General features: G+C 37.7%; 1 protein-coding gene across 5 annotated transcripts in view; it reads left to right on the plus strand.

Moving 5' to 3' along the window:
• Positions 1–23,397, plus strand: part of LOC108257717 (filamin-A-interacting protein 1) — a 52,564-nt gene that overhangs the window by 1,616 nt on the left and 27,551 nt on the right. For 3 of the 5 annotated variants that reach the window (XM_017455678.3, XM_017455679.3, XM_017455677.3), the window contains exons 2-3: positions 325–542; positions 21,044–21,335. In XM_017455678.3, coding sequence (XP_017311167.2) covers positions 325–542; positions 21,044–21,335 — 510 coding nt within the window. Of the gene's footprint in view, positions 1–119; positions 543–21,043; positions 21,336–23,397 lie in introns of those variants that run through there. The other 2 variants (XM_053675671.1, XM_053675672.1) reach the window with 2 other exon arrangements.

A 23,397-nucleotide genomic window follows, 5' to 3' on the forward strand; every position in this document is an offset into this window, starting at 1 on the left:
AGCTCGGCCACAATCTGCTCAGCTGCTAACAGCAACGAGTGAGTGAGAACACGGGTTAAATATAGACACAGTTCTGGTCCATACACTCCATACACCACTTTTATTTCACTCTGTGGAACAAAAAGGAGGAGTGGGAGCCTACCAACAGTCTGCTTGGCTCTCTCTGACCTTGCTTACTTCAAGCTTGGAGCTTGAATTTTTAAGTGCTGGTGGTGATAGAGAAGATCTGACCACCTCCTTTCTCTGATTGGTCTCTCTCTCTCTCTCTCTCTCTCTCTCTCTCTCTCTCGCCACACTCTCCTTTCTCTCTCTTCTCCTTCGAAGCATGTCAGAGTGTCTCTGCTGGCTTGCAGAGTTCGAGAGAGGACAAAACACAGACAGGGAGTTAGAGGCAGGAAAGAGGGTTGGAAAGAGTTCTCTTTCTCATGGTGTCTCCTTCTGGACTGTTCAACTGAAGCAGAAGTCAGAAGAAGGACTGGAAGTTCTTTAAGGATTTCTTTTGCTTTCTGTAAGCACTCATACTTTGGGACCATTGTTGAAAGGTAGGGCACTGCTCTTGTTTCTCAGTTTGTGTTTGTTATGTCTGTTATCCAACAGTGATATAAGAAACTGTCATGTGCGTTTACAAAACTGAACAACAACTTCATGGGGAAAATGATTACTGAACATTTTACTCCAACATTTTTCATTATTGATTTATGTCTATGGGAATGATAATTACCAAAACTGTAACATGTGTGCATTGACTCATTGCTGTACAACTCATGCGAGTTACTCTCAGAGTCCCATATTTGAAGGAAAGCTATCACTCAAAAATCTCTGGCTGCAATTCTGAATTTCAGCAGAGTCTCTGTTCAGGAAATGCTTCCATACATTGCTTTAATGGATTACATCTCAGAGCAGTGGAGAGTTCAGCATCACACCCAAGAAAGTTAGGTGAGAAGTAAGCTTTCAGCCTTGACAAGGAAATGATACAGCGCCAGTGTCAGACACGGACACTGCAGCTCGATAATCTCCTGAGAGGTGTTTAAACATTTCAGTTTGTAAAGATTAAGATCCAAAAACATTAATATCCAGAAAGAGAGACAATTAGTTTACATCTTAAAGGGATAATTAGTCAAATTTATATTACACAATGTTTCCCTTATCTCAAATGTAACCCATCAGCCATAGACATGTATAGTGTGTGATATTTGTTTCTTTAGTTTTGCACTGGAGATATGAAGCTAATCTAGCTAACAAGTAATGGACATTGGTCTTCCCCAAAAGCTTTGCCTCAAACCACATCCAGTTTTTTGGTAACATTGCACAAATACTGTCTGATCTGTTGTAATCTTTAAAAATCATAATAGTAATAAAATAAAATTGTATTTAGCAAACAGTATTTAACAATACACCAATGTTATGGGTGTATTTACAATTTTGCTTAAAGCAAATGTATTTTGCGTGACCTTTCATTTAATCCTTATTTTCTTAAAGAGTTAATGGTTGAACATGTCTGGTCTTTGATTCTGTATTGAAAAATTCCATGCTAACGCCACTTTAGTGAAAGAGCACACGATTTGTGTAACATTGAATAAATAATAATGGCATTCCACCATGTTAAGCTTCAGTATTCCTAGCACTTTGTTCAGGTCATAGAAATGTGATTTGAGCTAGTATGTTTTTCACTTGGCTGACAGCAAGCTATATGCCCAGGATTTATAATAACAACTACCCTGAAATCCTCATATTTCTGCTATAAATATGAATATACTGGACAACACATGGTTCTCAAATTTCTACGTAATCCACTCTATATTTCTTCTTGGCAAGTTTCACCTTGTGTCTCTTTTATGAATTTCAGTTGGTGTGTGGAAGTACACAATAAATTTTCTACTTCCTTTGGTCTGCTTTTCTTGGTCATATAATAGAAGGCACTGTAAACTCCTGACGTCTGTCCATAGACTAACTGAAATAAGTCAAATCTTCACAAACAATATGGTGTCCTTCCTTGCGATACCACAGAGGTATGATGCTTGTTGCCTTTTTTTCCCAGAGGTATCTTAATTGCCTCTCTCACCCTCAGGAATGGCTAACACCATGTTTTCTTTTAAACGGTAGCCAGAACCGGCGTCACAGCTGAGAGCTAAGCGATAAGCGGCTCGGCCCATGAGATCAGCAGCCTAATTCAGCTCGCTCATGTCACTGAGGGAGAGAAACAACAGCACAGAAACTGCCTGACACATAGCAACATAACAGAGTTACATTGGCTTTGGGTTTTTCCTAAATTAATTCTTTGATGTATTGCAGTAGAAAGCTACAGAACACTCATGCGCATAAATATTCCTCCACTTCACAAACTCAGTCATCATCTGGTAGTTTATGAAATTATTAAAACAATGAAATGAAAAGCCAAAAGCATTATATCATCTCTCACTTTATCTAGTTTTGGTTAAATTTTAGACAGTATTTCTGTTCAGCATAATCCAATTTTAGTCTATGATCTAGATGTGAAATATTGCCTACAGAAAGTAATAGATGTGTATAAAAAAAATACACATTAAGTGTATAGCAGCTGATAACTGATATATATATATAAAGATTGTGATTGACAGACTTTCATAACTTGAATCTTGTATCCTGGCATCTTGCGTATACAAAATAAAGGTGTAAGCGCCATACACTGGCTGATCGACTGCATGTGCAGAAGAAATCATCGGTGTAAATTAGATTAGAATTTTTTAAAATGATTATTATTTTATTTAAACTGAAACAAATCTATTGAAAAATGCTAAAAACACAGTGAACACTATGCGTATAGACATCTCATGGTCTGCAGCCTTTTGTCAGTGGGTGTTTCTTAAAATTCCAGCCATGAAACACAGAATTTTTTATATCCTGGTCGTCATAATACGACCAGACACACTGGACCTAATCATTAATCACACACATGCAGAAAAAAGATGCACATACTGAAAAATCTGATGTAACGATGGTCTCATTTTTCACAACTTGTACTTCCAAACATTCCTAAAGATTTCAGAAAGGCATCATGGGAATGCCGTAATATCTATTTGATTTAAACTTCTTTCAGATGCTTCTATAATTCGTAAGATATTTGGAGCGATTCACTGTGGATGTAACCCTTGAGAGCCTTGAACACTGGAAGATAATTCTGAAAAGTCGTCATAAGTGGTGGAGACACTGGACATAGTCAGCATTTGTTCTCTCTCTCTCTCTCTCTCTCTCTCTCTCTCTCTCTCTCTCTCTCTCTCTCCTCCCCTCGCTCTTTCTCTGCTCTCTCTGCATTTACTTTATGAGGGAAGTGATCTCATTTCCATCCCAGCAGAAAGGCATTTGAGACCAGGCTGCTTGAAGAGTACATCTGGCCAGTGATGTCACTCCTCTGGACATGGATGGCTGAGTCTGTGGAGATAAACCTCCAAACTTATCACTCGCGTTCACTCATTGATCACACTCACTCAGACCCAAAACTCTTTCTCCTCCCTTTTACATTGCACATATTCCAGACCATTAAAAATGAAACATGAACCCAAGTGTTATACAACTAGCCATGTTTCTCGCTTGGCCTGTAATGAAGTACAGTAACTCTGGAGCCTTTCCCCAATTCAGGCCTGCATTTATGACCTCTATTTTTATACCCGCTGTGGAGTTATGGCCCTTCATCCACTGTAGGTGACCTGTAATAGGGTCATGTTCATGTGGAGGACGGCTTAAATAAACTTCGGTAGAAAGTCCCTCTCTAGTTATGCTAACTTTCAGATTTTCCTTTAACTCCTCACCAGTTAGCTCCACCACAGGTGCTTCGAGGCTCCAAATGACAAAATTATTCTGTAAAAAATTAATGACCTGATGTCCAATCATGTGTGTATTAAATTGTAGACCGGTGTGTATAAAAAAACTGTAGACCTGTAGATACCAATTAACAGAAAATTAAGTTAAGTGGCTTTAGATTTGCTTATAGGTGTTTAATGGATCTGAATCCATTAATATTAAAGGAATACTCTAGTGTTACTTGACATAAACTCCATCTACGTTATCTATATAATGTGTATTAATACAGACAATAATTCAGACCCGCTTGCTTGTACTGAGAAAACAATGACAAACCTGTTTACTCTAAACATGAGGTCTATGGGCAGATGTTGAATTTCCTAAATAAATGCTTTCGTCAATTCATCAATCAAATATATTTCTAAATTAAGCTATAAATCTGTATAATTCACCCTTTCCGAGATGAAGAAAACTTTTTAGAGGAAAGAATTCGTGGTTATGCGTCACCACTGTATTTGTGTGGATCTGGTTGCACATGGATACCACAAAACCACAAAAAGAGTAAGGAACCGTAATTACTTTTTACTGTATTGGATAAAACTTCATAAGAACAGCTTTGGTAACAATTCCTCTCAAGTCAGTCTCATCCTAAGTCCTTTATCATTATTGTGTAACTGTTAGTTTCAACCCCCCCCCCCAAAAAAAAAAACAAACAAACAAACAAAAAAAACAACAACAACAACTTATTGATGAATTTCAACAACTGCCCTTAAACTTTCATTATAAGGGCATTTCAAGTAAACATATAATTTTTTTTTTTTCTCATGGATTCTCAAGGATTTCTGTCTCTGGTAATCACACAAATTCTGCAGATGCAGTAAATCGAGATTAGGTGGAAAAATGCTGGAGAATTCCTTTAACATTCCCAACATGCAAACTTCAAACCATAGGTCATATGACATCTAAGGATGTCTCTCACATCCTAAAGATAAATGCTAAGTGACAAAAGCCCAGAGCAGATGGCTGGGAAGTAATTAGGCTAAAGCTAGATTTATGATCTAGACCATGTAACTTGGACTCACCCATGATGTTTAAGACTCAGCGTGCCAGCTGTGAGGTACTGGGTATTAATAGCATCCCAAATTGGAAAGCATCATACACGCAGTGTGAAGTGCAAAACCTGTTGTTGAAATTAAATTAAATCTGAGACCAGTCTAGAAAGCTAGTGGATCCACAGAACCCAAATGTATTACAGAAAAAATAATCTTCCTTCTGAAATTGTACCTTTTTAATAACCAGGAGATTCCGATTAGGTCATTTAGGTCATTATATTTCACAGATTTATACCAGAGTGCTGCTGAGTTCTCCATTCTGATTGATCAGATGTTGTTGATAAATTTTCTATAACAACAGCTGTGGCAATATTTCTGACTGCAAATCACAGGTTTGTATTACTTCACTTCACCCATTTAATACCTTATCATTATTATCCTAACTACTCACACAGGGACATGTATGGTGGACGCTCCACATAACGGATTACAAAATGCGTGACTGTTGATATAGTGGAATTTTCTGTGAGGTGATGTTTATTTATCATTTTTGAAGGGAGTCTCCAGTGTCAGCACTTTGTAACAGTTAAGCTGTTACAAAGCTGTAATTTTATGTTTTCTGACACAGGATACTTTTTAGGATGGAGGTATTAGCGCTTTCTTGCTCACCTCACAAGCTTTTCTTTTGATTTATTAACTTTAAGAGAGAGAAAAAGAAGAGAGTGGTAAGGGAACAGCAATGATAACATGTTTCACAAACATTTCACAACGTTAAATGTAACTATACCTGAATAAAACCACATGTTGTTCTTTAATAATTTATTTGGAAAAAAAATAGCATTAGTAAATTGCTGTGGTATAAGATGAATAAAATATTTTGGGGTATGATGTTATTGGAAAATAATCAACTCCCAAGGCGGTAACGGCCCTCGGCTTCACATCAGCTGCATCACTGATTATTTTCCTGTAACTGCATGCCCCTTTATGTTGATCCCTTACACAAGATTTCCTAAATATATCACATTATATAACAGCAGATAAAAAAATGAACTATTCCTTCTAATATTAGACTTTAGATTAATTATAACTTAAGAATAACCACAGCAGTGTGAATAACCACAGCTAAGCAAACTTAGCTCGTAGATACTCAGTTTGTCAATACCTTATTTATGAAACTAATAGGAAAGCTTTATAGTGACAAGTGTTTCTGGACCCATCCATTGGTCCTGCGTTAAAAACAGAATACTATCTTCAATGAACATCGGAAAAACTTGCTTTTAGATACAGTATGTCATATGTTTATATTACACAATGATGATTATAGACACCATGAAAGGCCAATAGAGGAACCAAACAATGTGTTTAGTTTCAACAACAAAATGCTCATTAGCAACCACTGGCTCTCCCATGGGCCATGATACTGGAATTAACTGACCAGTTGTGACTGGAGAGATTATTGAAATGGTCTTATCTGACATTTGCAACACTTTTTCCACAGTTGTTTCCACACCGAATCTCTGTCCTTAAATCTGTGATAATGTTGATCTAAACCTTTTGAAATGAAACAGGCTCATTTTTGTCCTACAGAATGTCAACAGCTTTGATCTTAAACAATTTTTATTTTGTTTTTCCATTAAATTTTTTACAATTATAGCCGTCTAGTTACAGCTCCATCTAGCACAAAGTGTTTAGTTAACGTCTAACAACTCTGTGTGTACTCTTGGGTTCTTCATAAGAGACACAACAGTTAATTCTTGAGTTTGATTGTGTACTTTATGCTTTCCTAATTCAATGTAAGATGCTATAAGATAAAATACAAATGTTTAAATTTGAAAAGTTTCTATTTGCCACTGTAATATGAATTAGTCAGAAAATAATACATCTTCATATGTTTAAAGGTAGGTTCTGCAAGAGGGACCTTGAAAATCTCACTGTTTTTCAAGGGTTTTGTTAAGACACTATAGTCTGGGTTTCTGTCTTGTCGAGAAATACTTTGGAGATACACAGTAGGTGTGTTAGAGTTAGCTCCAGTAGTGCTGCTTTTTCAGGGCAGAAGAGAAGTTACACACCACAGCAACCCTCCTGACCTTGTAGTGAACCATTGGTCTTAGTAACATAGATCTGTCATAGATTTGCTTCGGCAAATCAGGCATTCACAAAAAAAAAAAACACCCCAAAAAAATCAAAACAAACATCAATCAACTAAAACTAAACCCTTGTAGAGATTTACTACAGTTTAGCATGTGCCCATAAGTTCTTATATAAACCAAGTGTCACCATGTAAACAGAATAAAGCAACAGAAACTTGAGGACATGCGAAGCTAAAAGGAGATATGACCTTGCAGTTCTCCTTAATGCTAAAGGCTAACTGATGAGCCTTATGCTAATTCGAAAGCTTCTCCAAAAAGGAATAGTATGGGCATGTTCATGTTACTATCCCCTTATTTAGTCACATTTCCGCTGATCCGAATTCTATTCCCAGGAATTTTCTTCCAGGATCAGCAAATGATGATGGTGGGGGTTGGAAAGACTCCAGCACCTGTCACAGACTTGTTTTATTGCCACTAACTAGACACGCTCCCAGCTCAGTTTAAGGGGGTGGAAATGGCAAGAATGTGTTAGTGTCTTTCTTCATTACTTGTCTGGGAGTGCTCTTCCGTTGTGTCTTTCATACGAGCTAAGGAAAAGAAACCATAAAAAATTCGACGTGATCTGGTAATTTAGAAAGGGGCAATGTGGTGTGTTGGCATGGAATGGAAGCAGTCATGAAGAGAATATTAGTGCGGTTCTGACTGGCTGCTGGCTGAAAGAGGGCGGCAGGTGGACATTAGCACCCAGGAGAAGCCAAAATACAGTGGCCTCGAGTCTGTTTATGTCCCACAGCAATTGCGTTAGCAATGCCTGGCTGGCCAGAGCCGGTCTTTGTGTCCCCAGTTTAGCTTGACTGCCATCCTGATGAGGATTATATATGTCAGCACAGCCAAGCAGAATCCATGGCTATATTTAAATGTTGTGTACTTGTGGTGCTGTACACCACAATATCCCAATAATTTAGGGAATTCATTAACACAAGAAGACACAATCATGCTACAGTGCTAAGTATGTTAAGCTCTCGACCTCTGGCTGTGTAACATTGCTCACATTTGGCGGCTGGAGTTAAACCGATGCTTTGGCAAGTGTTGTAATGTAGATAAGTGATCAAGTAATACGGTTTGGTGTTTCTCAAGTACCTGAGGGAAAGACACCATAAATATCAACTTCAAGCAGCTGTAGATGACAACCAGGGTTCAGGGTTTTCTCTCAATCGTTGGCTTTAATCTTAGAAATGTAAAACTGACCATTATTTTGTAACGGATAGCTGCACAGTGACGCAGAGGCGGAGTCTGTTCCATTCCGTGTTTTAATTAACGGAAGAAAAAAAGAGAGAGAGATGAAGAGAAGGGTGTGGTCTTCGGAAGCAATAAAAAGAACAGGTGACTAAAGGAGGAGAGATGAGCAGGAGGCGGAAATGAGCGGGACGCGGAACTGAGAGCCAGGTGGGAATGGCGGAACTGAGAGCCAGGTGGGAATGGCGGAACTGAGAGTAAGGTGGGAATGGCGGAACTAATGGTGTGCGTTTGCCAAAATACTTTGATTTCTTCACCAACTTCTCCTTTTGATTCACTGGTTATTCCATCACAATTGGTGGTACCCATACAGATTAAGTCGTGGTATGGAAAAGCTATCATTGACACCGGGGCCAGCTATACTCTCCTACATGAACATCTCTGGGTTGAACTGAATAGTTCAAATGAAAACCTAAGACTGTGGACCCATGGTCCTTTGTACTTAGCCAATGGGGAAGCAGAGTCCCCTTTGGGTTGGGTTGTTTTGGACATTGAGTTTCATGGAAAGGTCATTAACACCCCTGCAGCGGTGCTTCCAGCCAAAGCCCTTGCATATGGAATTGTCCTTGGCCTGGACTTCATTTCCCGTAGCCAACTACAAATAAATGTAGCAGATCGGGTATATGGGTTTAAACTTATACCTTCTGTTATATATTCCTTCCAACCTGGCAATGCTCGCATGTCTGGATGGAAAGGTCCAGAAACCAAGAAAAGCATAGGAAGATATGAACAGAAACATCAGCTATGGCTCTTTAGCTCCACTCCCCCACCTATGTGTTCTTCAGAAGTGATTCAACTGAATGTGGAAGATTACATTGATCAGGCAGTATCATCTGCTCAGCTGAAGGAGGCTGAAAAGCAGCAACTGAAGAACATTCTTCAATCCAATCCTCAGGTGTGTACATATAAACCGGGTAGAACCAATGTACTACAGCATCATATATATTCCACAGCTACCATTCCCAATAAACAAAAACCCTATCGAATGTCTTCAGCGAAGCAGACCATTGTCAAGGAAAGCCTCGAGGAGATGTTATCATTTGGTATTATCGAACCATCACGTTCTGGTTGGTCTTTTCCGGTAGTACTAGTTCCAAAAAAAAATGGTGGAGATAGATCCTGTGTGGATTACCGGAAGCTTAACTCACTCACAGAAAGTGATGCCTATCCACTCCCTTCCATTGCAGAGATTCTAGAGCCCCTTGCTGGGTCTGTAATTTTTTCTACCATTGACTTAAACAGTGGATACTGGCAAGTAGCAATGTCTTCAGAGAGCAAACTCAAAACTGCCTTTATCGCCTCTTCAGGCCTCTACCATTTTAATGTGATGCCATTTGGACTTAAAAATGCCCCAGCCACATTCCAGAGGCTAATGGAGATGGTCTTGAAAGTCTACGTGGTCAGTGCTGTCTGGTTTACTTGAATGATATTATCATCTATTCATCATCAGTGTCTCAACATTTCTTGGACCTTCAAAAGATATTTGATGAACTGCATCAAGCAGGTCTCACTATCAATTTGAAGAAAAGTAAATTCTGCTTGCTGGAAATCAAGTTTTTGGGTCACAACGTGAGTACCAAAGGGTGATCCAGAAAAGGTGCGGTCCATACAGTCCTATCCAATCCCTAAAAACCTCAAGGAAGTGCAAAGATTCCTCGGCCTGTCTGGCTGGTACCACCGTTTTGTATCTGGATTCTCCAAGATCGCAGAACCCTTGAATGATTTGAAGAAGAAGGGGCGTCCTTTCCTCTGGACTCTTAAGTGCCAGCAGGCTTTTGATCAGCTTAAAGCATGTTTAACTTCACCTCCAGTTCTAGGCCATCCCAACCAACATCTTCCATTCACGGTCTACACTGATGCGAGTGAGACCGGTCTTGGAGCTGTTCTTGCACAGAAAATGGAACCAGACTCCGAACAGGTAATAGCCTGTGCAAGCCGAACACTAAATAGATCTGAAGTGAACTATTCTACAACAGAAAAGGAATGCCTTGCTGTTGTATGGGCCCTAGAAAAATGGCAATATTACCTGGAACAAAAACGGTTCACGGTGGTCACTGATCACTCAGCCTTACAGTGGGTCTTGACAGCCACCAAAACCACTAGTCATCTTTTAAGATGGGCCCTAAGACTGCAAAAATTTGATATCGTAGTAGAGTACCGTAAGGGTAAGCTTAACGTAGTCCCGGACGCTCTTTCTCGCTTCCCTACCACTGCTGGGTGTGTTCTAGTTTCTTCAAAAAAGGAAATTGATGACCTCCCGTTCACTGCTGATCTCATTTGGGAAGAACAACACAAAGACCCTGAGATTGAAAAAGTGATTAAAGCAATAGCAGGAGATAAAGAGGCTATGGAGAAATACACGGCTCTGGAAGATAAGTTATACCTAACAACCCAGCTGACTGATCAACAAACTCACTATCGTATTTACATTCCAGCTTCACTTACTTTGCAGATGTTCCAGGCTTATCATCAGAGTCCTCTCGGTGGCCATCTAGGGATTTTCAAGACCTTTAAAAGGCTTCATGATGTTGCATTCTGGCCCGGGATGTGGTCTGATGTCAAAAAGCTCATCAAAGGTTGTGAGAAATGCCAAGTATTGAAGGCCGACAACAAGAAACCAGCCAGGAAAATGCAGCAAACCATTGTTAACAGTCGTAATGAGATGTTAGGATTTTACATCATGGGCCTCTTTCCTCGTAGCTCTCAACAACATGAGTATGTGATGGTGATTGTGGACTACCATACCCGATGGGTAGAGATTTTCCCCATGCGAAACGCAACTGCTCTGACTATTGCACGTCTACTCAGATCAGAAATCTTTACAAGACGGGGAGTTCCAACATACATCCTTTCAGATAGAGGTTCTCAGTTCGTTTCCGCAGTGTTTCAGGAACTCTGTGAGCAATGGACAGTTTCACCAAAGCTTACCACCGCATACCACCCTCAGACCAACATGACAGAACGCATTAATCGTACCCTAAAATGTATGATTGCGTCTTATGTGGAGGATAATCACTGAAAATGGGATATGTATCTTCCAGAATTCAGGTTTGCGTTAAACTCTGCAGTACAGGAAACTACCGGACTGACCCCTGTGGAACTACATTTGGGAAGGAAACTTCGGAGTCCTATGGACAAACTAGTTCAAGCGGATATTCCAGTATCTCCAGATGCTCTCCCTTATGAGACCGTCCACCGACTGAAGCAGTTTCAAGCCAATGCAGAAATCAGTTCTAAGAAAGCACGTCTTTGGCAACTTAGGAATTACAACAAGAACCGAAGGGAAGTTTCTTTCAAATTTCAAGACCGAGTCTGGGTAAGAAGTTTTCCACAGTGAAGTGTATTACATCACTTTACTGCCAAGCTGCCTAAAAAATGGAAGGGTCCTTACAGAGTAGTAAGAAAACTGGGACCTGTGAACTATCAAGTTGTCTTGGAAAGAACTGGGGAAGATGTTTGGAATGTTCATGTGTGCAATTTAAAACCTTGTTACCCTACAGCGGAAGAAATGGACAGAAAAGGAAAACAAACAATTCTGGAAATATTTTTAGACTCCTCAGATGACGACGATTTCCTTGGCTACCAAGGCGATGTCAACCAAGGGTTGACTTCCCAAGGGGGGGAGAGTGTAACGGATAGCTGCACAGTGATGCAGTTGGAGTCCGTTCCATTCCGTGTTTTAATTAACAGAAGAAGAAGAAGAAGAAAAGAGAGAGATGAAGAGAAGGGTGTGGTCTTCGGAAGCAATAAAAAGAACAGGTGACCAAAGGAGGAGAGACGAGCAGGACGCGGAACTGAGAGCCAGGTGGGAATGGCGGAACTGATGGTGTGCGTTTGCCACGGACCATGCTAATGCTTTACTGTGGATGATAATCTTGTGGATATTGATTCCGGAGGCTGGCGAACACTTCGGGAATATCCTGCCAAGGTGAATCAACGAGCGAGCGGAGCTTTGAGGGTTTGGAGGCACATCACGAGTTTGAGATCCTTTCTTTAATACTTCTGTGGAGAACCAGTATGCTTAAATCGTTGGATGTTACTGTCTGTAAATAACTCCGAGTGTTAAGCGGAATCTGACGGCCGGTTTCCCGTGGTTTCAAGTTCACGAACTCCCGTAAACCTAAATCACCGCCACTGAAGTGCCGCTTTTAAAGTGAACAACTTTTTTGCTTTGGTTAAGAATTATTTTCGAGGTCAATGTGTTTTTTTTTTCTGCTTTTTGTGTGTGCAAATTTTCTTGTATGAGTAGAGGCTTGTTTCCTTATGGGTTCGTCTATTAATCACACGTATGTGAAGTTTTGGTTTTCATTATTTCAGTTTCTATGACTGAAACGATCTGTATCTTCTTACATTTATTGCATAAATAATAATCTTATTTTGTAAGAATTGAGTAGCCTACTGATGTTTTTTGTTCTGAGTGATGTCCAAATTATAAGTGACGGTTAATTTGAACTGTCTGGCGCCCAAACCCCATAAGTAAGGCACCACGCTACAATTTTCAATGATAATTTTACTCTTCAGAATTATATTTCTCTTTATGTTCTCTTTTTTCCGTGTGTACAACTTTAGAAGGCAGCAGAGAAATTGAATGGTAGCATGTAATATTAATGCATGTTACTTTTGTACGAAATGAAGAGCCTTCAAATGCAAACAAAACAGCAACAAACAAAATATAGAATTGGCCTGGTTCCATGTATTACCAAAATCTTTTCAAAACACACCAATAATATTCCATTAATGTTTCATTAAATGTTCTATAGAAAATGGTATTCGTCTCTAAGCAGCCCTAATCATTTCCAGAAAATGATGCATGTGGACATTGTTTACATGTTGTAGTTGTCTTAGCTCACAATCTGTTGATGTTGTTGACAGTGAACTTTACACTTGTGAGATTTCCTGGCATGGAGTTGATGTTTATTTGAGTTTGAGGAATTATACTGTATCTGTGAAAAACGGTTTAATTACCACTATTAGTGTGTTTAACCTTTTGACCAGTTTTTGCAATTATATCACTTTCTATTATTGGCTATTTTCAGGGATTACTTTTACAGCATTATTTTTATTTTTTTGGTCATTTCAGTGTAGAGTTCTCAAGACTGATAATATGGAAATGTATTTAAAACTAGTTTTATGGCTCCAGAGTGACGCAACAGAAACGCATTCACTTTATAGTTCGGTGATTGCGAGTTTGAATCCAAGTCCAAAATTGGCCGTGCTCTCTGAGTGGGAGCGATGTCATATTCTCTCTCCCATATCAATCACAGCAAAATGCAAAAAAGCCCCCCCAAAATAGTTTTTAATATCTCTGATTCTACAAATGAGTGGTCAGAAATGATGTTCTCAGTATTGCTTGTTCATCAGTTTTAACATCAAAATAATTTGAAAATATCTGCATTATGTAACTTATTTATTTGAAAATAAGATGCACAATACAGTAGATGCTGCTTTAATTATCAAATGTCAAACCGTTAACAACTGCCTCAACTGAAGGAATTAAGTTTAAATTGTGAAATTGCATTGCATCATCTTTGATATTATCATCATTACACCATGGTATCATCATTATTATTTTATACTCCAAATGAGGGATCATGTTGGTGCCAAAATATTCATATCAGTTGAATCTCAATATAGTAGTTACATTATTGCTGAATTATTGTGAATCGAAGGTGCTACGTTATCAACCATAATCAGATTGCCAGAAATACAAGTGAATAATTGAAGACAGTGAAGCTCGGGCTGTCCTATGAGTTCAGAACCATAAATCAGTACTGATCTGAATTAGAGGTCGACGGATAGTGGATTTTACCGATACCCATAACAAAGTTGGGCAGTACTTGGCGATAACCGCTTAATCAACCGATTGTTTTTAAAATTGATACTGAATGAAAACATAACACTTAAAGTAAAATATTGCTGAACTTTATTAAAAAAAATTAAACAGTACTGACTGTACTGTGAAAATGTACTGTACTTCCTAAAAATGAAACAAATAGATAAATATGAATATATATTAACCATTACTAAATATTAAAGTAAATAAAAGATATACATCCAAACTGAACCAAAAAGTAACACTCCAAATAGCAAATAAATTGGAGTCATCCAAAATTAATAAAAAACACGTCAAATAACACAACGAAATTTGTCAGTGATTTTTATTTCGCCTGTAGAAGCCGCTCTCGTCCTGTATAATGACAGCGGGCCCTTCTCAGCCGCTCACGCAATGTACACAATCGGGAAGCACTATTGGTGTGGATTTTTGCTGATAATTCATCCAGTTCCAGCAGTTATCTGTGTTAATCAGCAATTAGTCAGCAATCAGTCGAACTCTAATCAGAATTATAGTGACAAACTGAGAATTTGCAACATTAATTTGGTACTGAGATCTTAATCGTTTTCTGAACAATGTTATTAAATGTATCTTTAATAGGCATATTATGGGACAGAATAAAAAATGAACTTGAAGTAGATTTGAATCTCCTACTACACTTCTTTACATAATAATAAGAAACATTTAAGAAATAGTGTTCCAATAAGTCCAAAGTTGAGATAAATGTAATAATTGTAGCATATTGCACAATGAGTTTGTGCAATTATCCAGACCACACAGGCACACAGTCTACTGAAATGCTGTTGTTTAAGTAAACATAAGTCATTGCTGTTTTGAATTGTTGCTTGTATAAACTTATGTGATACTCAATCGTTGTTGCCAGACACGTTGTTGCCAGTGGATGCCAGAATTCTTTACACATCAAATTCAGGTTCGAAATGAAGACAGCACCCATAGGAGTGCTTGGCTGTTCCTCTATAATGACTATTAATAACCCAAACACTAAATGAGTTGTTACAGATCCACTGAGTCACACGCTAGTTTCATCAGCATCCCACAAACGTGTGAGTCCCTGAACTTATTGCACTCAAGCGTTTGTGTGAACTACGTTTACCAGAAACGGTCATAAAACAGCTCGCCAAATCGCCTCCTCCACCTCCTCAACTTGAGGCAGTGTGTAAGGCCATCGTTAATCACGTAAGCAAAGATTTGGAATGTCGGGATGATAGTGCTACAGTGCTGTCATACTTGGAATTTGTTTCCTCATAATCGTAATAATAAAGAATCTTTTTCCCAGTGGTGTACCTCATTAATGGGTTTAGCATGTTATTTTGATCACAATGCTTCCTATTAGTGTCTGTGTTGCTCAGCATTTTCAGCATTTCATATACAAAATAGAACCGCAGAACCAGAAACGCACTCAAGATCCAAACAAGGCAGGGATCCGACCTCATGGAAATCGTGAGTGTGTCTCGGGTTGATAATGGAAACAATGGGCTCATGCTTTAACATATAAGAACTATGTTGCACACACACACATCCTGATCAGACCGCTTAATTGCCAGCAGAATGTGTTTGAAATTCAGGACTGGATTAGACACCCACCTAGCCTTGTCTCATTTACCCTAAATAAAGATGCTATTTGTAATTTTTCAAAAATGTTTTGAACACTCCTTAAAAAAAAAAAACAACAAAAACATTGTTTGTAATAAAGGCATGCAGTGAGTCTAGTCAATAATTACTTCATTTCTGTTTTCTGTTCGCATTTTTCAGAAATTTGCTATTGTAGTTCAAATGTAGTTTCAACAGAGAGGTTTAGGGGCAGTGGTGGCTCAATGGTAAGGCTCTGGGTTACTGGCCTGGCTTCAGGCCCTAGCACCACCAAGCGGCCACTGCCCTTGAGCAAGGCCCTTAACCCTCTCTGCTCCAACAGTGCTTTATCATGTCAGAGATCAAGATCCGCCCCCAACTTCCTAACAAGCTCAGATATGTGAAGAAAATAATTTCACTGTGCTATAATTTATGTCACAAATAAAGGCTTCTTGCTAAATGTCTCTTGATTAGTCCCATGGCAGAAGGCAGTGTTTTATGATTTTCCTTCCTAGGCAATAAATGAATGTTTAACTCCAATACGATCTGGAGATAATGTTACTACCCCGAAGTTAATTAATTTCCTTTAATAGCACATACTGAAATGTTTTATTCCTGTCATACCACTAGCATCATAATAATAATAATAATAATAATAATAATAATAATAATAATAATAATAATTACGGAATGATATCGTACATTTGAACCATTTCTCGGTACATTTAATGTTGTGGAACATCTTTGAAAAAAGTTCCTGTATAACTTGCATTATAGCAGCTATAAACGGTCATTCCCTCATCAGACTCTTTTTATTCTCTCTCTTGAAGTTAATAAGACATAAAACGCAGCTTATCCGCTTACCAAAGAAGCGTGAATCGTCAGCTTTACCTCTGACCATTACAAAGCACTGTCACAGAAGATTCCTTCTGAAAATAAACGGCTCACAAAAACTATGCCATGTCAGCAATTACACGTGTTTTTTTTTTTTTTTAAAAAAACAACCTTTCATGTATTTTTCCTCACTTTTACTTTTAGTCCGCGTTACTATACATATAAAATAATAATGTCTTAGAATACTCTCGGCAGCTTTTATAGAAAATTATATATTTCTTATTATTTATTGTTATTTAGTACTAGTTTGGTGGTTTTATTTCACTACCAAATAAGTGCTGGGCAAAATTAGAAACAAGAGATGACCCAAAGAAGTGACATTAGAAAATAATGGACAAAGTGGAGGCCAAGATCACCAAGAGCATTTTCCAAAGGAGGCATTGTGTAAGTTGTTTCCTCATAATTGAGTGATACGAACAGCAAACTTATCCAATTTGTTTTCAATTGTAATTTTTGATTTAGCTACAAAGTGTTGCTGTGGTTACCTGTGCATTATCTCAATTGGCTATTGAAGGTTATTATTAAAATATTTTAATGCGCTGTAGCTAATAAGCCATTATTTTCCTGCATAACTTAAATGAATTTATTTACAAAATGTAAATATTTTTGTTTGATGTTAAGTTTGTAAAAACTAAAACTGACATTTTGTTTACTGTAATTTTAAACCTTTAGGTGTCCAGATATAATAAAATAAAAGCCTTTTCCCTAAACAATGGAGTTGCTATCTCAACCTTGTCAAATCTTTACATTCCTTACAGAAAAGTCACATGAAATTCACATATAATAATTGTTTCATATATTTATTGTTAATTTTTCACATAGCGCTTGTTTTGTTTTTGTAAAGCTGTACCTCGTGATTAATTTATTATCACATTAATTTCTTCCCATTGTAAATGTAATTTTTCAGATGTGAATTTCTGATATGAATAATTCTTGTGTTCATATTGTTCCATTTTGACCATATTGTTCACGTGATGTCACTGTTTACTCTGAGGTCAGATGCAATGTTCACACATACAGCATCCGCTACCTCATCCTGCCTGTTATTACATTGTTTACATCTTACATCCACTCACATCATATTTTGCATGCCCTACAATTTGCACATGTATAGTTTTTCTACTCCATTTAATGTTATTATAAATTTTTCCTTTTCAGTTTTGTAATTTTACTCTTTTAATATATGTAATTGTAATTTTTGTATTTTACTCTAAATTGTCAATTTATTCTCTCTCTCTCTCTCTCTCTCTCTCTCTCTCTCTCTCTCTCTATATATATATATATATATATATATATATATATATATATATATATATATATATATATATATATATAAAAAAAATATAATTATATATATATATATATATATAAAATATAATTTTATATATATATATATATATATATATATATATATATATATATATATATATATATATATATATATAAAATATAATTTTATATATATATATATATATATATATATATATAAAATATAATTTTATAATATATATAATATTAGATAGCCAGTTTTATTCTCATATTATATTCTAAAAAATTCTTCTTAGTTTTATTTTATCTTTTATTCTCTTTTACAAATCGGTGTGGTCATAAAGTGTTTCACTGCGTGTCATACTACGGTTATGTATGTGACAAATATCATTTGATTTGACATGTTGAAATGCACTTTTGAACATTTGAAGCACATTTGAAATGTACACGATGCAAAGATGCTGACTTGTGACAAATCATTCAGTTTGTTATATCCTTATGAAAAAAAGGAAAAAAAACATCGTTTCTTATCTGGAAATCATTAAAAAGTTAAGTGCAGATCTCTGGGTAATAGGACAGAAAAAAAGAACGCATTGCCTCTCTGGAATTTTTCAAGCATCTTGTTTTAATTGGGAATTAAAATGAATGCTGTTACTGTTGAGGTCCATCTGGTGTAAAAATCACTCCCTGTCCCACTGAATATTGTTCAGGGTCCCTGTGTGAACATGAGCTCAACACCTCATCACATCATCACATAAAGCCAAGAGAAAGTGAGTGAGAGTGCGTGGGAGCACGTCTCACCCGGAGCACATTTCTGGAGCTTATAGGCTATGAGATCAGGGTCAGGGGTCATGTGTGACGACATCAGTGAGATGCGGTGAATATGCTGTTGATCAAAAATCCTGACGTCATTCCTGATCTTATTGGGGATTACATAAAGCTCCATTTCGCACTGGGAGGCATTTTGTCTCTCTCACTTCTCTCTTTTTCTCCCTCTCCCTCTCAGAGGGAAATCCCCTCACAAATCACTAGTGCCTGGGAACAGGGCTAATGTAGATTTACTGCGAAAACAAATGAGACGCAGGGTCAGTGCATGAACTTCAGCTTTATTTTTTTTTTGGTCAAGATCATCCTGAACTTGTGTACCTGGATTCAGCAGCTAAAGGCCAAACTGAGTTTGATAAGACAAGGCTGAGAGTACAGTTGCTTTTCTCTGTACAAATGTAAACTTGGACATTTCATAACTACACTGACAATTTTTACCCAAGGCGATAAAGGAGTAACAAGTAACAAACGGGAGCCAGAGTCAGTGAGACGTATTTGCTGTTCATCCAAAAACATGACATGACTCAAGTGCTGTATATAAAATCCAAGGATTAGCAAAACACAAATGGCTATAAGTACAAAGGTTACAGGACTAGTTTGGTGAAAATTAAAATATTTCTCTTAATCCCAAATTTAGCTAATCAAACCAAGACATGTTGGTGTTTTGCACTGGACACTAAAGCAGGAAGAAACCATAACAAAAATTCTAATGGTTTTCAAATACAAACCTTCACCTAACAGTTAAAACCATTACCATTATTGGACCTTAATGGTATCCACTAGACATAAAATTAATATAAGGCAACCTATAGAAGGCAACAATTAAAAGTAGAGACCCACATGGACCATTACAGTTTCCACTAAAACCAACACAGTTCCCATTAAAACCACCCATGACCCAGTAAGTATAAGCGGTACAGAAAATGGATGGAATGATGGATGGGTGGACCATTAAAACCAAATTCTTACAAATCGAAAGCGGCCAGAATGATACCAAATTGCACAAAGAAAAAACAAAACAAAACAAGATGGCTGGCCAAAATGGCTGCCGCCCCATGATGTTACAGCATTCGGCTACATGGTGAACAACATTCATGTTTATAGGTAACAGAAAGTCACACGGTGTCCTAAAGCACACCAGCAATCATGTGTCTTCAGATCACTGAAGGAACACTGAGGCAGATATTTACAGAAAAGGTTTAGGGTTATTTGCTAGCAACATTAAAATTATAGCTACAGTGCAAAACTTAGAAAGCAAACCCTGGACACGAAATATGTCTTGGCTGAGGTAAGAGGAAAATTGTGTAAATTGATTTACTATTTCTTTAATGATACAATAATGAGACTAATTACACTGGCCGCATATGAACAAATGACAGAAGTACTAACACAGTTCAGGAAGTGTGGTCAGGACAACAGTGAGGAAAACAGGAAGTAAAACAAGGGGCCATTAGTAATAGCATAGCAGATCTTTGTTTCAGTAACATGATGAATTTGGAGATGTGCCACTTTATTACCTCATGTCAACAAATGAGCTCATTAGCCTGGATTTTCATGATACTGATCTTTCATTTCGTGCTAGTGATCTTTCATTTTAAATGCCACTGGTGGATACATCGAGTCTGAGGCATGTGTGTACATCTTAATCTCTGCCATGACTTCATGACTGTTGTGTTCGCAAGCAGCTTGAGTTACACACACTCTTCACTTCCTGGTGATGTCAGTCGGACCACCCAAGTGCTTTTACACATGTTGATCTGAGGACAAATCATGTTGTCATCAACTTCAGAAAGAATCAAAAACTACAACATGGCTATTACAGTTGTCATTGCTCAAGTTAGAGGTACCACCTTTGCTTAATTTGTTGACAGACCTTCAATTGAAAGCAAACGTTTTAATTCTGCTTGGATTCTGGGTAAAAGAAATTATCAAATTTAGCTCTAGAAATGTCGAGGTTATATAATGGTGTTTTTTCTATTGAATGTATTACAAAAAAATTATACATTACAGCAACTATTCTTAATGATAAAGCTCAAAGCTTTGCATTCCCGTTGCTTCGGTGCTTAGAGGTAGGCGGAATTTATTTTATGTTTATTTATATATAATATAATATTATATAATATATAATATAATATAATATATAATATTATTGTTCTTAATATTCTTACACACTTTTTGACCTTTCCTCTCCCCTGACAAACTTATATTAAACGTCTTGTTGGATTTGAAGAAAACCCTCCTCTGCATAGGCTTCGATTATTTTATTTGGACTGCATCAACAGTTTATAAAGGCAGATGAACTGAGAACCCAGTGTCCATCATACAAGGATGAACTGTATGTAATAGACTGTATAGAAATATGCATAAACATATTGAATATAACACGCTGAATGCTGTCCTTTCTGTATGTAATTTAGAATGAGGTCCAGGAGCAGTGGGATGGAGGCTCCTGACAGTGGACGCCTTCAAGTCAAACAGTCCAGCAAAGGCTACCAAAAAGACAAGGAGGAAGGAGACAGCATTGAGCATATGATTAAGAAAAGTCCAACCGTGGCGAAGGAAGAGAAAGTAGAGGACGGTCCTGTACGTGAGACGGTGACGAGTTCGCAGAAATCCACAGGAGAAATGTACAGGAAGAAAGCAGGACTAATGCAGCTTTCTAAAGAGGAGCTGCTTCACCTGCTCAGCATCATGGAGGGAGAGGTGCAGGTAAATGTACTTCAACTGTATTATGTATATACAGTAACCCATAGTCTGATTTTTGTGTGGAGCGGCACCAAACTATATGCTGAGGAAGAAAATGATTTAGCTTCAAGATCTAGCTCTGAGGTGTCCTTTAATCCATTTTTATAGGCAACCACGTGTCATAAAGTGTCACAGACAAGGTTATGAATATTTAAACCTGTCATTTAAATGATGCTAACAAGTTAGAAGCTTCCTTTACTTCACAGCAATGTTAGACTTGTAGCTCTAGTGCAAAACTAAAGAAGCAAATTTTGACCCCAAACATATCATCGCTAATTATATTTGGGTAAAAGTAACACTGTTTTGTCCTAAATGCTCACCAGCTGTTATAGCCATGGGCGGCTGTGGCTCAGTTGGTAGAGTGGGTTGTCCACTAATCGTAGGGTTGGCGGTTCGATTCCCGGCCCGCATGACACATGCTGAAGTGTCCTTGGGTCAAGACACTGAACCCCAAGTTGCTCCCGATGGCAAGTTAGCGCCTTGCATGGCAGCTCTGCAACCATTGGTGTTTGAGTGTGTATGAATGGGTGAATGAGACACAGTGTAAAGCACTTTGGATAAAAACGCTATATAAGTGTGCCATTTACTAGTTTAACTCGAAGCTGTATGTATGAGCTCTCAAAATGTTTTAAAAGTAGGTTATCCTATTATAATAGAATACATTATTTTGGATGTTGTTTGCTTGACTAATTTTATTAATTTTATCCACTGCAGTGTGTACGCACAACATATTTGGGAACACTACGTGTTGCACAAACCATTGTGTAATTGTTGTGTGTGGAGGTTAAGGGGTCCAAAGACACTATGAAGAGCTCTTCTTTAATACTTTTCCTCCATCTTTAATTTCTTTTTTGTTCGTTTTTCAATTTCTTCCCCATTGCCCTCTTCCAACTGACTCTCCAAAACAGTACCTTCCCATCAAAATAAGTCCTTTCAGAACTACAGTATAACCCTTTACCCAAATACAGGATAAATTCTTGACTTAACAAATCCATTAATACTTACTCAGCACAAACAATAACATCATTTCATATATTTACCTCTTACAACTTTACTGTATGATCATGATACAGCTTTAAGCTATATGCCTCCCTCTTGTGGCTACTTTTGCAAACACACCCTGTGCTAAGTCACAGAGCACACATTCACCAACAAGATATAACAAAATACGATGCTACAGAAGGGATGCATAAGATCTAGTTATGTATCTTAACGATTCCTCCACAATTATATTACTATTAAAAAATATACAAAAGGCCTTTGACCACCAGTTGTACCTTAAAACCCAAGTTTATAACTAGAGATGCACCAATACTAAATTTCTCAGCCGATACCAATAAGTGATACCGATAGTTCTGCCTTTTATACCTTCTTTTAAATTAATAATAATTAATTTCACAATTCTGAAGGGGGCGGGACGACGACAAAGCTTCACTGCTGCTCACTTCCGGTGTAAAATTTTAGGACTGCGGAGATTAGAGATTACAAACTGCAGTTTTGTCATCATTCCACACGAGAGACGTCATCTTTACACACAGCATGAAATCGATGTGTTTTCCCACCCTCTCTTGATTGACAGGATTTAATCAGCCCTGATCATGGGATGTTTTTAAACTATCGGCCAATGGCCCATAGTGGGAAAAATAGCCTTTATCGACCGATTGTTGCCCGATACATCAGTGTGTCTCTATTTATAACCTTTATTTCAGACTATTTGTACTTCAACTTACTTTTATTTGTTTGGCCCGACACTTTTTTATTATTTTTATCCACTCCTAAAGTAGAATTCAGATATAAAGCCGTTATATAAGCTGACAGCTAAACAGGTGTTGAAACACTGAATTTCACCAAGTGACCAGAAACAAGATGGAAAGAATAAAGGTACAAAGAATGAAGAGACAGCCAAAATGAAATATAAGGACTGGAGTAACTGCTAGTGTTCAAGAACACTATGCATGCTTGTCACAAAGAGCACTAACTTGCAACAGGGTGCCAAGACTTACCCTATAGCAAAAGAAACCAAACC

The sequence above is a fragment of the Ictalurus punctatus genome, chromosome 25 (assembly GCF_001660625.3).
Source record: "Ictalurus punctatus breed USDA103 chromosome 25, Coco_2.0, whole genome shotgun sequence".
Taxonomy (NCBI): Eukaryota; Metazoa; Chordata; class Actinopteri; order Siluriformes; family Ictaluridae; genus Ictalurus; species Ictalurus punctatus.